The sequence below is a fragment of a genome, unplaced genomic scaffold (assembly GCF_019419815.1).
Source record: "Pyrus x bretschneideri cultivar Hongxiangsu unplaced genomic scaffold, Pyrus_bretschneideri_v1 Contig48, whole genome shotgun sequence".
Taxonomy (NCBI): domain Eukaryota; kingdom Viridiplantae; phylum Streptophyta; class Magnoliopsida; order Rosales; family Rosaceae; genus Pyrus; species Pyrus x bretschneideri.
Genome location: NW_025999785.1, coordinates 2,478,911 through 2,495,989, shown reverse-complemented (window position 1 = coordinate 2,495,989; position 17,079 = coordinate 2,478,911). Strand labels below are relative to the sequence as shown.

The 17,079-nt window shown below is 38.2% G+C and overlaps 3 protein-coding genes across 4 annotated transcripts; 2 read left to right on the top strand and 1 right to left on the bottom strand.

Moving 5' to 3' along the window:
- Window positions 1–121: 121 nt before the first annotated feature.
- On the top strand, window positions 122–7,176 carry LOC125470005 (pentatricopeptide repeat-containing protein At3g05340-like). The gene is made up of 15 exons (XM_048568325.1): window positions 122–2,333; window positions 2,643–2,712; window positions 2,990–3,130; window positions 3,336–3,786; window positions 3,871–3,956; window positions 4,071–4,162; window positions 4,268–4,318; window positions 4,453–4,638; window positions 5,102–5,395; window positions 5,481–5,561; window positions 6,023–6,060; window positions 6,184–6,263; window positions 6,427–6,507; window positions 6,584–6,692; window positions 6,849–7,176. The coding sequence occupies exons 1-15, from the start codon at window positions 354–356 to the stop codon at window positions 6,988–6,990; spliced, it is 3,882 nt and encodes a 1,293-aa protein (XP_048424282.1). The 5' UTR covers window positions 122–353; the 3' UTR covers window positions 6,991–7,176.
- LOC125469998 lies at window positions 7,145–9,789 on the bottom strand. Its single transcript, XM_048568315.1, has 9 exons — window positions 9,412–9,789; window positions 9,009–9,096; window positions 8,624–8,737; window positions 8,455–8,537; window positions 8,119–8,233; window positions 7,871–7,962; window positions 7,660–7,725; window positions 7,465–7,558; window positions 7,145–7,376 (listed from the first exon to the last, which is right to left on the bottom strand). The coding sequence occupies exons 1-9, from the start codon at window positions 9,702–9,704 to the stop codon at window positions 7,266–7,268; spliced, it is 1,056 nt and encodes a 351-aa protein (XP_048424272.1). The 5' UTR covers window positions 9,705–9,789; the 3' UTR covers window positions 7,145–7,265.
- A 944-nt stretch (window positions 9,790–10,733) lies between these two features.
- Window positions 10,734–15,053, top strand: LOC103965350 (kinesin-like protein KIN-14S). Of its 2 annotated transcripts, none has more exons than XM_048568504.1 (13): window positions 10,734–10,831; window positions 10,934–11,017; window positions 11,211–11,264; window positions 11,448–11,584; window positions 11,678–11,774; window positions 11,860–12,123; window positions 12,247–12,526; window positions 12,891–13,052; window positions 13,243–13,458; window positions 13,576–13,613; window positions 13,700–13,863; window positions 13,946–14,059; window positions 14,145–15,053. In XM_048568504.1, exons 2-13 carry the CDS (start codon window positions 10,948–10,950, stop codon window positions 14,913–14,915), a joined length of 2,367 nt encoding a protein of 788 aa, XP_048424461.1. In that variant the 5' UTR covers window positions 10,734–10,831; window positions 10,934–10,947; the 3' UTR covers window positions 14,916–15,053. The 2 variants fall into 2 exon arrangements, with proteins under 2 accessions (XP_048424461.1, XP_048424460.1); XM_048568503.1 differs by having other exon boundaries at window positions 11,436–11,584.
- Window positions 15,054–17,079: the final 2,026 nt, after the last annotated feature.

Genomic DNA, 17,079 nt, shown 5'->3' with positions numbered 1-17,079 from the left:
TGAGATTCAACTTCAAAGAGCTTATAATTCACATGATAGTATTTATTCAGATCGTCAAATTCTTAATCAAGCAACATTTCTCTCCTCAATATTTGAAGAATACTATATTCAAATCATCTATTCTCATCGATAAAGAAAAAAACTAAGCCTGAAATTCGACTGCAAGGAGCGTATCACTTGACTAAATACAATTTAATTTAGTGATATTTATCTTCTCAACGTCGCTCCTATAAAATTCTTAACCCGAAGGCGAGTTCGAACCCAGTCTCGATATCGTGTGTATAAAAATCCAAGTGCCAGCATCCGGAAACCTCAACTGTCAGTACTTGGTCTATGTGTCCCATTTTTCATGGATGAAATCCAGGTGGGTCTTTCAGCTTCAGAACCTCAGCTCCCACCACTTCCCCTCCTGCGCTTCCTCTCTAATCTCCGCCTTCAAAACCAAGCTCCACCGGAACCCCTATTCACAAACAACGGCAACATTGGTCCTCAACAATGTCGACATAAGCCTGCTCCTCTCTCTTTGTGGAAAAGATCGCAACTTTCAGCTGGGTTCTTCCCTCCACGCCTCTCTCATCAAGAACCCTGAATTCTTTCACCCTGAGAATCACGATGATCACCGCAATGCCCTTGTTGTTTGGAATTCTTTGCTGTCAGTGTACTTAAAATGTGGTAAATTACGGAATGCAGTCCAACTGTTTGATGATATGCATGTGAGGGATACGGTCTCGTGGAATACGATGATATCTGGATTTTTGAGGAATGGGGAGCTGGATAGTGGTTTTGGGTACTTTAAGCAAATGTGTGGATTGGGTTGTTATCGATTTGATAAAGCGACTTTGACTTCAATCTTAGCAGCTTTTGATGGGCCGGAGTTTTGTCACTTGAATAAGATGATGCATGGTTTGGTGGTTTTGAATGGATTTGAGCGGGAAACTGCTGTGGGGAATGCTTTGATCACATCGTATTGTAAATGTGGGTGTTTTCTGTCCGGAAGACGGGTGTTTGATGAGATGTTTGATAGGAATGTGATTACATGGACTGCGATGATTTCGGGCCTTGCACAGAATGAATACTATGTTGAAAGTTTGGAGTTGTTTTTGGAGATGCGTGGTGGAGTGGTGGATCCAAATTCTATGACTTATTTGGGATTACTCATGGCATGTTCTGGTTTGCAGGCAGTAAGTGTAGGGCGGCAAATTCATGGACTTGCATGGAAATTGGGAATTCAATCCGAGTTGTGCATTGAGAGTGCACTAATGGACGTGTATTCAAAATGTGGTAGTGTGGAAGAGGCATGGAAAATTTTTGAATCCACGGAAGAACTTGATGAGATTTCTATGACTGTTATTCTGGTGGGATTTGCACAAAATGGGTTTGAGGATGAAGCAATCCATATTTTTGTGAAAATGATAAAGGCAGGAATTGACATTGACCCAAACATGGTTTCAGCAGTTCTTGGCGTATTTGGTGTTGATACTTCTTTAGGTCTAGGAATGCAGCTCCACTCTTTAATTGTCAAGAAGAATTTTGGTTCAAACTCTTTTGTCGGTAATGGGCTTATAAATATGTACTCCAAGTGTGGAGAGTTGGAGGATTCAGTCAAAGTGTTCAGTCGGATGCCTCAAAGGAACTCAATTTCTTGGAATTCCATGATTGCAGCTTTTGCCCGTCATGGAGATGGCTCAAAAGCGTTACAGTTGTATGAAAAGATGAATATGGAAGGTGTACAACCAACAGATGTTACATTTCTGTCTCTACTTCATGCTTGTAGCCATGTTGGCTTCGTTGAAAGGGGCATGGAGTTCCTGAAATCCATGAACAAAGATCATGGGATGAGTCCGAGGCCAGAACACTATGCTTGTGTTGTCGACATGTTAGGTCGGGCAGGACATCTCACTGAGGCCAAAAGTTTTATCGAAAAGCTACCAGAGAATCCTGGTGTACTTGTTTGGCAAGCATTGCTTGGTGCTTGTTGCATTCACGGCGATTCAGAGATTGGCAAATATGCCGCGGACCAGTTGTTATTGGCAGCACCTGAGACACCAGCACCATATGTTTTGCTTGCCAATATATATTCTTCTGAAGGAAGGTGGAAAGAGAGAGCAAGGACTATTAAGGGGATGAAGGAGATGGGGGTGACAAAAGAAACGGGTATTAGTTGGATCGAGATTGAAAAGAAAGTTCAGAGCTTTGTTGTTGGGGATAGGATGCATCCACAAGCAGAGCCCATTTATAGGGTTTTAGGCGAACTGTTTAGACTGATGACAGATGAAGGGTATGTACCAGATGAAAGGTTTATACTGTACTATTTGGATCAAGTTGAAAAGAGATAAGAGCCAATTCTTTGTTACATTCTTAACGAAATGAAGACATATAAGAATGATTTAGGTTTGTCATTCCTTTATTATACGAATTTTCTATGTTTAATCCATCCTCATAAAGTCAAAGTTTTGAATTTTTTCATGCTGGGTTTTTTATTTCTCATCCGGAATATTTTCTCTCAGCAGCTGGATAAAATTAAAAGAACCTCGTTGAAATCTGGGATTGCAGACCTATCATAATATTTCGTAGACAACGAAAGAGAAACCTATTTGCATAAGGAATAATGAATTATTATCTTTTACATTTACATTGAGCAGTTGAGATCTGTTATTTTGGGTGTCAAGATATTTGCTTCTTTATGGACGACTGGAGATTTGAGTTTGCCAAGTCAGTATCAAATTCAAAAGCCACCATGAATTAGTAATCTTCATTTATGGAATTGACAACTTGATTGTTTTAGTACCTGGGGCCGCATGATTAAATCCTAATCTAGTAGTTAATGGAATGAGGGATGGATACCTGCAGCAATTAGTAACTAAACTGCTTTACATGAAATTGCACTGATTGATATTTGATTAAGTGGAGAAATGCCTTCAGAGCTGGGTGCCAAACTCCAGAACTTGCAGAAATTGTACCTGATCAATAACATATGCTTTCTGGTAAGATTCCAGTGACCCTCTCCAATCTCTCTCAGCTGACAGTATGAACAAATTAGAGGGGGAAGTTCCTGCAGAGTTGGGAATGCTACAGAACCTTGAGATTCTCTACTTTCATATCAATGCCTTAGGTGGTGGCGGCGGATTTGGTAATTCTTCCCTTAGTTTCTTAACAGCTCTCACAAACTGTATTTTGCTTCATGTTTGTTGGGGAAGAAATATACCATCTTCTGTCGGCGGTCTTTCAAAGACCTCTTTTACGTCAATCTTCTGGATAACGACATTACTGGAAGTATACCAGATAGTTTTGGAGACTTAAACAGCCTAGTAAGTTTATATATGTCAATCAACTAGTTGGAAGGAAAAATTCCAGCATCTATGGCCCTATGGGGAAGCTTGGGAATTTGCAGAGGTTATACTTGTACAAAAACAGAATTCTTGGAGCAATTCCAGATGACATGGGGAAGATGTTTAGCCTTTGTGTACTGGATCTTGGAAAAAAATTGATTGGCGGGTCTATTCCACCTTCACTTGGTAATCTCTTACAGCTGAGATATCTTAACCTGTCTGAAAACCGCCTATCTGGTAAATTTCCCGTCAACCTTACTCACTGTTCTCTAATGGTGCTTCTTAATTTATCTTTCAACAGCTTGCAAGGTTCTATTCCTGTACTGCTTGGCCTTCTTTCAAGATTAGACTTCTCAATTAACCTTTCAAACAGTCATTTCGAAGGTCAACTACCTGCAAGCATTGGAAAGTTGGTGTCCCTGCAAGCAATCGACTTCTCGAAGAATAAGTTGGACTCGTAAGATATTCTTGGAGAAGTCGATTGTTGGACTCATAGGATATTCTTGGAACACTCTCTTATCCTTGATTTTATTGGCTACAGGAACTTGGGAGAGCATCTCTATCCTGGTGGACTAGAGGAAGGAGCTTGTAAATTAACTTTGAATGAAAAAATATCAATAGCTACAGGTATTGCCAATCGCTTGGAGTATCTTTAAAAAGGCTGTCCAGTCCAAGTGGTACATTGTGATCTAAAACTGGAAAACGTGCTTCTCAGCACTGATATGGTGGCTCATGTAGCAGATATTGGGAATGGAAAGCTCATTTCAACTGACCAACTGAAAGAACATGTCAACGACCGGCTCTCTACGCGGATTAATTGGTTATATCACCAGGTATGCATATCACATGTATTTTTTATACTCTTCAAAGTGGCATTATGATTGAGAGAAATTGCTTCTGATTAAGTTAACCATCTTTATAAATTGCTTGTGAAACAGAATATGGACAGGGAATTGAGGTATCTGCTAAAAGGCATGTGCATTGCTTTGGTGTGATTCTGCTTGAGATGATGACAGGAAAAAGACCAACAAGCAATATGTTTTTGGGTGAGGTTGATTTAAGGAAGTGAGTGAGTTCTGCATTTCCTGGCCGGATTTTGGATGTTGTTGACACCACACTGAAGCTGGAGGCATACTCACGAGGCACGCATGGTGCTTTAGCAGAGCTCGAACTATGCAGCATTCAAGGGCTTGATATAGGGATGATGTGCACAGAGAGAGTCCACACAACGACCCTCGATGTCCTCGGTTGTGTCAATGCTGAAAAAAAAAAGTCTGGAAATAAGAGGAATTTGAAGCTCCAATTTCAGGTGCGGCTGGAAGATGATATATAGTAGAACTTCTACTTGTACAAGTTGTTCTTTCCTTCCACCTTTTGCTTGTGTGTGAAGTTGGGGGGCATCTGAGAGTCTTTTTATATTGTTTGTACTTAATGGAGACATGTTGATCAAAAGAATGCATATGTAAACTAGTTTGTCAATGTGATCAGTAAATGTGATACAAATAACATTGTTATATGAAAAATGCGTATGACTAGTTTAGCTGTCTATGTCTAGTATTATAATGATCATGTTTAATCTAGCACTATTTTTTCGCAAAAAACTTATTACTCAAATGGTCAAGAGTGTTTATCCTAGACGTTGAGGCCACTGTTCTAAACCCCCTTCCCACAATGTCAATAGAATAAAAAAAAAGGTACACGAATGACTATTACTAATATTAATAATCGTTTTTCTTATAACTATAATAATATGCCAATATATTCAAAGGTAGGCCCATCCAACTGAAACGCAACGTTTTGCCCTTCTACTAACATTAAATAATAGAGCAGCAGTTTTTCTTAGAAGTGAAGAGAGAGAAATGGAAGGTTTATTAGTGTGCGGTTGGAAGATACCACCAATTCTACCATTTCAAAAAGCCGGTACTACTCGTAACCGCCAGAAATTCACAGTGAAGAACTGCAGAGAGGATACTCCTCCTCTCTCCGCCACTTCCACCGCTTACACTATCCTCGGTGTCCAGCCTTCCTGCTCCGCCGCCGAGCTCAAAGCCGCCTTCCGCGCCAAAGTATTTATCCCACCAGATTCTTCTCTTCTTGTTTCTTCAATTAAAACATAATTTTAATTTAAAAATTATTATTGTGACAAAATAGGTGAAGCAGTTTCATCCAGATGTAAATAGGAACGGGAAAGATGCTGATATGATGATTCGCCGTGTAATTCAGGCCTATGAGGTAATTCTTTTATCTTTAAAAATGCCACTTTTATTTATAATTTCTGTTTCCGTAATATTTTTCGAACCATTTTTAGCCAAAATGGTCTCTGACATTGATGGAACTCCTTATGTTAGTTTCTGTCAATGAAAATTGATAAAAATGTATTTGAGTTTGTCTATCGTGAATTTTTTTTATTCTTCCGCGAAACATATGTTAATATCACGGAATAATCAAAATTATAAATCTTTTGAGGATATTGACAAATTTTTTATGAGGGGTCAATATGATTACAGTGGACAAATTCACAGACCACTTCAATTGGTTTTCATTGTCTGAGATCAAAATGAAGAATTATGACAACCTCATGGATCATTTTAAGATATATTTATATATATATATATATATATATATATTTTTTTTTTTTTTTTTGGGCTAGCAATGAAAATTGGTGATCATTGCGGTTAATAAAATGTGTGCAGATGTTATCGAGTTACAGCCGATCGGAGATAATCGAGAGGTAAACTTTGTTTTTAGTTTTGTGATTTTCTTATGCATACGTGTCAGACTGTGATTTGCACGTACGAAGGATGACAGGGTTGTTATAGCTCGCTAAGCTCACTATTTCTGCTTGGCTTTGTAGGGAATGTGTAGATCCCTTTGATAATCCAGAATGTGAAGCGTTTGATGTTTTTGTTAACGAGGTTCTTTGTGTGGGAAAAGGTACTCAATTAAGCTTTACTTGTTTTTACAAATGACATTATAACAAAAATCATCTTGTTAAGAGACGAATTCAAGATCTCTTGCTTACTAGACGGATGCTCTAACCAACTTAGCTACGAGAGAACATGAGTCGAACTTTTTCTGTTTTTAAAACAATCTGCAGGTTGTCTATATTCATGTGTACAAAGAGCCCCTCATGCCTTCACTTATGCTTCAACTGGGACTGCAAGAGCTACATCTCAAGGTTCGTTTCTTTCGTTTTGTTTCGTCTTTGTTGATACCTTTTCGGAATAAAACCCGGTTTTGATTAATGTTTGTAGGATTTGGGGATGATTACCAAGTTCAGCTTGCAGTTGGTCAGTGCCCAAGAAGTTGCATTCATTATGTTACTCCATCACAGAGAATTATTTTGGAGGAGTTACTTGACAGGTGGTTAATTTACTATTTACCTTGTCATACTTTATCTTTATCAGGGCTTGTTTGGATGTGCTACTAAAGCCTTTTTACTCATTAGCGCTTTTACAAGGAAGCAGTTTGTTGTCCTTCGTTAACTTTTCCTTTGTGTGGTTGATCTTGATTTTGCAGTATCATCAACACACCGTATGATAGTTCGCCCGAGGCAGATTTGCTCTACTCGCTTATAGTCAAAGCCATGTTTGAGAACAACCGGTATCAGAGGCCGAAGAAGCAGCCAAAAGCTTCGACACAACATGTTGATTGGTTTTGATTTGTGGAAGATTTTGTAGAGCACATATGTTGCTCAATGCCACTGTATGGGAGGAAGAAACTGATAGCAGAAATGTCGATTAGGGTTGCCTGTAAATTAGATCATTAAAGCTACTGTACTGGAGAATATCTATGCCAAAAGCACTCGGTTTCAGTGATACGAAAATGTGAAGTTTTCTTTCTTTCATTTGTTTCGACGGAAAATATCAGATGTAAAGCAAACACTTAATACAATCGCGTTACAGTGAAGGAGATGGATCAAAGCAGACTATAATTCTATCTTGAAATGACCCTCATAAATCGATTTAGCGAAGAGAACATCCCTGCAGCTTGATCAAACAAAGATTGGCCCTTCTCTGAGCTCTCATCTACATTTCCGAATATCATCTGCAAAAGATGAAATCGAATTCGTTTACCTTGTTTATACATTGTGTGTTCATTTGTTCAAGTCAAGGAGTTAGCATCAACTACCAACCTCAAGTTCTTCAGCGTCGGGGCGCTGAATGAGCTCTTTCGCGAGCAGGTATCTGTTCGGTCTATCCTTGTCATCGTAGAACACCTTCCATAGCCTGGTAAATGAGCAGGGGAACAAGACCTTAGCTGCAGAAACCGTAGACCAAAGGGGCCAATCTAAATGTTAAGAATTTAATACGATATTCAGATCTCGTACCCTGGATAACGCCTAAATACAGCACCAGATTCCATAGGCCTCATTGAGTAGACTGTCGTAAAAGTTCTGCAGACCACAAATACAGAAGGTACCAGGACACAACGAGGCGGTTAATTGTCTAATAACTGATAGTCGATAACCCAAAATAAGTAAAGATGCCAAATATATTCATCCAACCAACAGTTTTAGGGGGTCTCTTAAAAATTAATACCTGAGAAAGTACCGCCTTAACTTTCGAACATTGAATCCAACTCCTACATCCTCGCTGATGAGACGGGGGTTCCACATGATGAGAGGCCTTGGCTGCCAATTCACAAGAAAATGAGGAAAACTGCTTTGAGGTGTACTTTGAGAAAAAACCAAATGACCCGAAAAATAACATATTTCTGCATCGCATGGAGTATATATCAGGTAAATTTAACTTCAGAAGGTACGCAACAACAAGAATCACTAGCTTACCGGGTCATCTGAGAGAGTAGCTGCAAGTTTCTCGACGTATCCCAACATCTGGTAATCAGGAACAACCATAACCACAATCTCATCTTCACTCGTTATAGGCTTTCGGTCACTTAAGCTGAATTCAAGGGGACAGAAGATTGTATAATGAGGCGCGAAATCTAACATACGAGCACAGGTCAAAAAGAAATTCGAACCAAATTAATTATGCGTAGGACTCAGAGTTGGGACTCAACTGGAAGAACACAATAAACTGATGGCAGGTAACCATGGCCAATAAATACATGGCACAATAAGTCTCATATTCAAATGAAGAGAACCGCTCATATTATAAATTACCTGGCGAATCCAAAAGCAGCATCTTTCCAACGGTGTTTTAGAAGCGCTGCCGCACCAGCATCAGGAAACACAGCTTTAACTCTCTGGCAATCAAATTAGCACTTATCAGCTGAAATTATCTGTAGGTTGAAGCCAATGACAGTTAACAACAGAAACATTTTCAACTAACCTGACCGCCAGTTTCTTCAATCAGCGTATCTAAGAAAACCCTCGACAATTCCCAGAGCTCAGCTTGTGCACCTTCTTCGTCTAGAAATTGCAGCTGAGGGATCAAAAGCTCAACCTGTGAAAACATATCGAATTTACAAATCAAGCTTCGCAGACTAGCAACTAAAACGGGTAATGTGCTCGCCATTTTTCACTAGCCAGCACAAAATTAAGCACATATTCTACAACATAATCAAAGTTTTACACCTCAGATTAGCTAGATAGTTCGTTACGATGTTTGACTAATACATGTTATTTTAAATAACGCTTTGTCTAATGCCCAGACTGCATTACAAGAAGATTAAACTTATATCAATAAGATTATATTTTTTTGTTAGAGCACGTACTATGGCTCTCATTCCTCCTGAAGACACAAAATCTGCACTTGCTTCACCTGATTGACGCACTGCACCCTCCAAGTCAGAAGGCAAGCAGCTGAAACGTATCAAGACTATCACATCAATCCAAATTAATCAAATTATGGATCGAAAATTAACAGCTTAACGATTTGTTAATTAAGATTTTCGAGAGATGGACAAACGCCACAACAACTAATTAGTCCAATAACCATACCCCGCTTAACCATTGAATGATTCATTTGCCAAGATTTCATAAAACCCGATAAAACTAATTCACATATCACAAACTAGATATGTGCTCTCCTTATGAATTCGAGCTTGAATTCTCCTTCAACTGTAAATTAGTTTAAAGTAAAATATCGCTCGTATAAAAAGATGAAAAACAGTTCACCTGTCATCATCTTCCTGCTCGCCATCTTCTTCCTCAGGAGCTTCTAGAGATGGTGGTGGTGTGGCATCTTGAAGAATTTCCTGGGGAATCATACCTTGGAACTTATCAAACTTGGCAGATATTCTTGAAGAGGAAGAAGATTTGGTGAGGGAAGTTGCACTGCAGCCATTGAAGAAAGAGTGAGAAGAAGATAAGGGCAAATGTGTGGTGGTGGTTGAGTTGGATACTGAAGAAGAAGAAGAAAGGGAGCTGAAGTGAAACAAGCAGTTTGGGGATGTGGAGGAAGCCATCATCAACTTAGCCACTGGCACCAATTACTTTGTACAAAAGTTGCAGAGATCTATATTTTCTATCAGATATATATTTTTTATTTATTTTGTGATTGACTTGAGGAAGATCTTTATAGTAAATAGGAAGAAAACCAATCAAGGGCCAACTATACCTTATATTTTAGAATAATTACAAAATGCACCATTTGTTGTAAAAGTTGTGTGGGTGAATGCCTACATATTTTTAGCCAAAGATGAAAAGTGAGGAAGACTTAAGAATAGTAGCATTGTTGTTGTTGTATGAAGTTTTTCAAAAGGCACTCATTTCATTTTTGTGATTCTTCACGGATATGGCTCTATATAAGGAGCATTCTGTATATGATCACAATACACAGAAAATAAAAGAAGTGAAAGCATAATATCAATATCTCTTCCTTCCTCTTTTTACCTGCAATCCTTTATGTTATAATTACAAAAGTAAACAGTGTGATACATTACACCAGCTTCGCTTATGTCCCTAGCAAATGTTATCTCTTTAACTTTTGCCTATTTATAACACCGTTAAAATTTTGGGAATAATTTTCTATAAGAGGTATTTGTCTATTTACTTTCCAATTTTGTATAAAACTGTCAATTCCTTCTAAATTTTAATTTTAGTCAATTACCCTCTAAATTTTTATAACTAACCAATTTCTTCATAAACTTTTATTTTATCAGATTATTCATTTGAACTTTTATAAATAGTCAATTTCTTATTTTGGCGTTAGATAACATGAGAAAATTAAAACGTGTTATCTATTGAAAATTGAACTTCACTTAAAGGTGTATTTTGCAATTAGCTCTACTGGTAAACAACGTGAATGTTGCGTCATAGACGACGTGAAACTAAGCGTCGTTTGCCTTCGCAGTGACTGGGCCTATTGGGCCATTACGAAGTGGTCCACCGAGAAAATTTTGATAGCCGTTAGAGCAAAAGAGCTCCTTCCATTTAAACCAACGGCTAAGATCCCTTCAATTCAAACTTCAAAGCAATCAAAACCCTACCCTCACAAATCCCTCCGGTTCTGAATACAAAACTCAAAACGCTCCCTCTCTCTCTCTCTCTCTCTCCCCAGAAGTCGCATTCTTGCTCCGATTCGAATCCGTGGAAGGTACTTTCTCTCTCTTCAATTATTTCTTGTTTTTTATTTAATTTCTTGGTAAATCGTTGAGCGAACGCTGTATTAATCGCGAATTTTCCTGATTTAATTCAGATCAAACGGTGGAAATGTTCCACGAAAACTGCACCGACGTCGTTCCAGATCACTACTCCAAGCCTTCCGCAACCTCCGAAGCAGGTTTATGATTTATTTATTTATTTTTATATTTCATTTCCCCCTTTTTAAAAATTTTTGAATTACAAGAAAAGTTTGAATTTGCGGTTCGGATTCGAAGATTACTGCTTCTTTTAGTTTTAATTTAATTTTCCAGTCCAAGAAAATGTGGAATTTGGAGATTTTCTGATTTGATTGCATCCCTCTTTTTCTTCAGTTAAAACCCTAGAGACGATAGCAAGCCAGGTGGACAGTGATGTGAGCGACAAAGGTGGGTAATTTCTGCAGTTCTTGCCCTTTTAATTTTGTAATTTAAATTAGGAATTGTTGCCACTGAACTGTTAAATTTTGAAATTCAATCAGTTAGGTTAATTTTAACAAAATGGAAATGTGAATTTTTGAGTGGTGGTTGAAGTCAGGCACTAATTATAACATTATTCAGAATGTACTCCAGATATTGCTACCAAACCCGTCGACGGAGATTCTGATTTGATTGGTGAGAGTAGCGCGTCGAACGGAACAGAAGGTTCTCCATGTCAAAGGTTCCTTCCAGTTTTGCAGAAGATCACTGATTTGACAACCAAAATTCAGGTAATTCTTTAATATAGCATTTGTACATTCTTTTTGTTTTAGATCTTTGAAAAAATTTACTGTAAGTTTTCAGTTTTGCTCTTATTTTTTTAGGATTTGAAGAAAGAGCATACTGTCTTGTCTGATCAAGTCAAGCTCACAACGAATTCCTTTCCGGACCCTTCAGTTCTAAACACCATTCAGCTGCTAAGTGAGCCTTTTGTTTTGATTACTCAAGATTATTTTCTGACTTTCCTTCTATCTTGGATTGTAATTGGTTGTTTCTGGATCTCTAGGTATGGAACATGAACTTTTAAAGAAGAAGTACCTAGATGAGTTGTCCGAGCGAAAGAGACTTTACAATGAAGTGATTGAGCTTAAGGGCAACATCCGAGTTTTCTGCAGATGTAGACCTTTGAATCAAACTGAAATTTCAAGCGGATCTGGTTTCGTTGTTGAATTCGAATCCTCCCTAGATAACGAGCTGCATGTCATTTGTTCTGATTCCTCGAAAAAGCAGTTCAAGTTTGACCATGTCTTCAGACCTGAGGACAACCAAGGTAGTTGAGAACTCATACCGATTTTGTAATTGCACTGTGTAATAATCCACAGCTGATTTTGTTACGATGGATAACTTTTAGATATATTTTGTATCTTTGATTCTGAGCTTTCCAAATGTGCAGAGGCCGTTTTTGCTCAAACGAAGCCTATTGTGACTTCGGTGTTGGATGGGTATAATGTCTGCATTTTTGCCTATGGACAAACTGGAACTGGCAAGACCTTTACGATGGAGGGTACTCCTGAAAACAGAGGTGTTAACTACAGGACTCTGGAGGAGTTGTTTCGGATTTCAAAAGACAGAGGTGGCTTTATGAGATATGAGTTATGTGTTAGTATGCTGGAGGTTTATAATGAGAAGATTAGGGACCTCTTGGTCGATAACACTAATCAACCCACAAAGAAGTGAGTTTTCTTCTGCTTAGATGTTAATTGAGTAGGCTTTGCTACCGTAACCTTGCCATTTGAAAAATTGTTTATTCAAATCAAGTATCATCATACACATCATTTGGGCTGTTAAGATTTTGAAGAATCGAATTGGCCTCTGATTGACAATTGAAATGCTTACTTAGCTATTAACATAGACAATTGCAGAAATAGATTATAGTTGACCCTCACCACCTTCAGCGCTTCCACGAGTTTAATTGCATTTTAAGTTTGTTAACTGTCTAACGTTTTTATGTTATATCCTTTGGCAATCTTAAGAATCTCAGTTGGAGGATATAATGTTGATCCCTAATAGATGTGCTTATTTGTTTTCTGTTCAAAGGTTGGAAATAAAGCAATGTGCAGACGGAACCTTAGATGTTCCAGGACTTGTCGAAGAGCGTGTTTATGGCTTTGAAGAGATGTGGGAACTGCTAAAGTCTGGAAGCCAAGCAAGGTCTGTTGGATCTACCAGTGCTAATGAGCAGAGCAGCCGCTCTCACTGGTAACTTTCACGCTCAAAATCTCTTAAATATCTTCGTTTTCAGATTCTTGTTTTTTTCTCTGCTAGATTAAATGAAAGGGCACTAGTACACTGAATGTTTCAAAGCAGAGTGAATATCAAGAAATATGAGGAAACCAATTTTTCTTTCTATGGTTGTATCCACTAATCAGTGAAAATTTGTTTTCTACAGCTTGTTGCGGGTGACAGTGAAGGGGGAGAACTTGATAAATGGGCAAAAGACAAGGAGTCAACTGTGGCTCGTAGATTTGGCTGGCAGTGAACGTGTGGGGAGGATTGATGTTGAAGGTGAAAGACTGAAGGAATCTCAGTTTATAAATAAATCTCTCTCGGCTCTTGGCGATGTTATCTCATCCCTTGCATCCAAGACAGCCCACATTCCTTACAGGCAACTCTCTCTCTCTCTCTCTCTCTCTCTCTCTCTCTCTCTCACACACACACACACACACACACAAACACATTTGGCTACCATATCTAAACTTCTCTTCTTTTGGAAAAAAACCAGGAATTCAAAGCTTACTCATATGCTGCAGAGTTCTCTAGGTGAGCCTTTATAGTAATAATTCATTTCATGGGAGTGGCTCCTCTAAGTTGGTTATATATGATTTTAATTGAAATTTGATTTGCAGGGGGAGATTGCAAAACCTTGATGTTTGTCCAAATCAGCCCAAGTGCCTCAGATCTTGGAGAGACACTGTGTTCATTGAACTTTGCCAGCCGGGTGCGGGGAATAGAGAGTGGACCTGCTCGCAAACAGGCAGACCTCACTGAGCTGTTCAAGTACAAACAAATGGTATGTGTTATAAATTAAAGCATACTTTTGTTCTAGTTTATCTTGATTTCACATTACGAAAATTTTAATTCCTATTTAACAGGCTGAAAAGGCTAAACATGATGAGAAAGAAACAAAGAAACTACAGGATTGCATACAGTCTCTGCAGTTGAGGCTTGCTTCAAGGGAACACATCTGCAGAAATCTACAAGAAAAGGTAATCTATCTTCAAGGCGACTTGAATTTCAATTGAGTTTTTTATCTATTTGTTCATTGTTCAACAACTGAATTTTTTTTCATAGAATCGAGACCTTGAGAACCAGTTGGCTGAGGAAAGGAAGACCAGACTGAAACAGGAGACTAGAGCTTTCGCAGCGGTTTCTCATCAGTCTTCAGCATCATCATTCCGGAAACAAGGAGCTCAGAAGACTGCTGCAGAGAAGAAACCGCCATTGGCTCCTCCAAGATCAAGGCTACCTTTGCGAAGAATTTCCAACTTCATGCCCCCACCATCTGCTTTACCGCCCAAAAAAACCATTTCTAGAACTCCCGTCCCATCTTCAGTGGATGGAAAAGAAAACATCTCCACAACAGCACTAGCAGGAAGAAACCAGAAAAGCCAAATTTTACCTAGAAGAATCTCCATTGCTGTCAGACCTCCACCCGCAACAACACAACAGGTTCTCCAGCCTAAGAGACGAGTCTCTATTGCTACATATCGCCCTGACCCGAACTCTCACATGACAACACCCCTCCACACCTCTGCCTCTCTATTTAACAGTGGCAGACTGTCGTTTGCAAGGGATCCGCGAAAGGCACGGTATTCAAGGCTGTTCTCCCCGATGCCTGAATTGAAGTCAGAAGCAGAGACAACACCAACCACAATGAGTAGAAGCAGCAAGTTCATGGGTAGTCCCCCGACACTGGCTGGTTCAGTCAGGGCAGCGAGGCATCCGGTAGCAGTTGCATTACAACGGAAACCAGTAATCTGGAGTCCACTCAAGCTGAGAGGCATGAAAAACAGAAGGCCATCACTGTTACTGCCCCTCCGAGGTTCGAATGACATGCGGTGAACCAATTCGTCGTTGTCTATATTTTCAACTACCTTTAAACAGTAAATCCTTTTTTCTTTTTTACCGTAAAACTGTTGTGATAGTACTGAAAATGTATGCTTCTTGCCTACTAATCATTCATATTTCTCCTACCCATAATATCCCTTTGTATTTTCTTGCCTTCATTGTTAAACCACTTTGTAGCACTTTCTTGTTGAATGGGAAAAGGTTAGATTTCATAAATTAGAAGAGGTAGTTGTAGATTTGTCCCCGGATTTGTATGGAGCTGCCAATTTTCTTCTGAACTTTCATTTTAGTAGATTACTAATTGGGTTTGGTGTTGCACTAAATCTTCCGTTAACATAAATTTAGTTGACATAAAATTGCGTACCATCTGCATATTATATAATTGGGCCGGTTTTAAATAATTAATGTTGAGCTGACCTGACCCGTTACACATTCATATGTATATTTTGTAAACACTTTTATTCCTCTGTTGTACACTCATATGAGTTCCATTCCTTTTATTCATTTTCCTAATTAGTAATGCAGCCACACTCAACTCAACTATACCTTAATGCTCACTCTCTCTGTAGTCCTTTTGGTATTGGGTATCTAATACAAAGTTTGCTAATTGGCCATCATTATTAAATATCCAAATTAGATGGGTATCTAAAACAATTATTAACATGTCTATGTCATAACCTTATAGCATGGAAATGGTCTTACTTATTTTTCCTTTGTATTTTGTTTGATTCATTTGCTTGCACCTCAAGTTTCTAACCGCCGTTAACTTCAAACGGAGTCATTTGCTTGCACCTCAAGTTTCTAACTGCCGTTAACTTCAAACGGAGTACTAGAGAAGAGTGGGAGAGATGTTACATGTTATATATAGATTGATATTGAATTATTGATACACACCAAACGTCAAACTAAATAAATGTGTTTGTCATCTTCAAGACACATACAAAAATACACAAGAGGCCGTAAATTATTAGTATGAACACTTAATAGCTTTTTCTGTTTTTAGATTGGAGTAGGATTCTCTCCTCTCTTTTTTTTCCTCTTTTTCCCTCCCCTCCTATTTGAACGGTTACGGTTAAGTCACGTCAACATCTTATATTAATTTTTCATAGCAAGAGAAAGACAAAATAAGAGAATGTGAGATGAATGTATGGAAAAAGGAGGGAAGAGAATCCTAGTCATTTTCGATTTTCTATCATTTATAGGGGTTAGTAGACCCAGATTTGTTTAGTTGTGTTCTCTTTTTGTGGCTGTAGGCCTTCCTTTGTACCAACCCAAAAAAAAAAAAAGAGTAGTGTTGCTATGAAAGGAACCGGATCCCAATAATCTGAGTCCAATGATCATTTTATTTGAACCGTTGAAATTTGATCAAATGACTATAATTATTATAATTTTAAAGGAACCCCCTGTTTGTAACCATTAGATCAAATTTTAACGGTTCAGATCATTTTATTCTTAAGTTCAGATTGTTGGAATCCGAAAGAATCTAATTCCGCTATGAAATGCACTCTCTGTGAAGGCGCCATTTTAGCGGATAAAGGTTCGCTAAGTATGATCGAGCTGGGATTCTAATATTCCCCACATTTTTGGCAATCAAAAGTGACATGCATGTGCATTGTTTGCTAATTTGGGATGAATTATTAGTGCCTTGAACAAGTGACTTTCTTTGAAGAGTGATGCTGTGAAATGCTGGTTGGTATGATAGGAAGCAAACTAAGGGTAAGTTAACTTTAATTAGTGGGATGTTATGTAAAGAGTGATATATAGTGACATTGACTGATAGACACGTCAATCACATTCTCAATGGGAACCAATCACATGCACGGGAGTTTCTGGTTTTAATAATATATAAGCTTAGAGGGATACCCTAGTATGTACTCTAGGTTACAAATGAATTCTTATTTTTGTTTTTTTAAATAGGGATTAGTTATGGGATTCATTGCACATCAAACTTCAACGATTTAAATAGTCTATTTTGTAAGATTTGATCAATAGATCATTCTTATAAAAATTCAATCTAATTTGAAACAATTTGCCTAATTCATGTTAAGCTAACCTATCATGTTGTACATTCATATGTATATTTTGTAAACACTTTCATACACTCATATGGTCCTAATTAATTAAAAATCTCCAATAATGCAACCAAAGTTGAAAAAAA

Bases quoted from the DNA above. Each gene is read 5' to 3' on its own strand.
- LOC103965350 (XM_048568503.1), top strand. From the start codon at position 10,948: ATGTTCCACGAAAACTGCACCGACGTCGTTCCAGATCACTACTCCAAG. The intron at 11,018-11,210 runs GTTTATGATTTA...CTTTTTCTTCAG, and splicing joins TTCCGCAACCTCCGAAGCAG to TTAAAACCCTAGAGACGATA. The intron at 13,459-13,575 runs GCAACTCTCTCT...GAAAAAAACCAG, and splicing joins ACAGCCCACATTCCTTACAG to GAATTCAAAGCTTACTCATA.
- LOC125470005 (XM_048568325.1), top strand. From the start codon at position 354: ATGAAATCCAGGTGGGTCTTTCAGCTTCAGAACCTCAGCTCCCACCAC. The intron at 5,396-5,480 runs GTATTTATCCCA...GTGACAAAATAG, and splicing joins AAGCCGCCTTCCGCGCCAAA to GTGAAGCAGTTTCATCCAGA. The intron at 6,264-6,426 runs GTACTCAATTAA...AACAATCTGCAG, and splicing joins GGTTCTTTGTGTGGGAAAAG to GTTGTCTATATTCATGTGTA.
- LOC125469998 (XM_048568315.1), bottom strand. From the start codon at position 9,704: ATGATGGCTTCCTCCACATCCCCAAACTGCTTGTTTCACTTCAGCTCC. The intron at 8,234-8,454 runs GTAATTTATAAT...CCTTGAATTCAG, and splicing joins GCTGCTTTTGGATTCGCCAG to CTTAAGTGACCGAAAGCCTA. The intron at 7,377-7,464 runs GTTGGTAGTTGA...CATCTTTTGCAG, and splicing joins CCGACGCTGAAGAACTTGAG to ATGATATTCGGAAATGTAGA.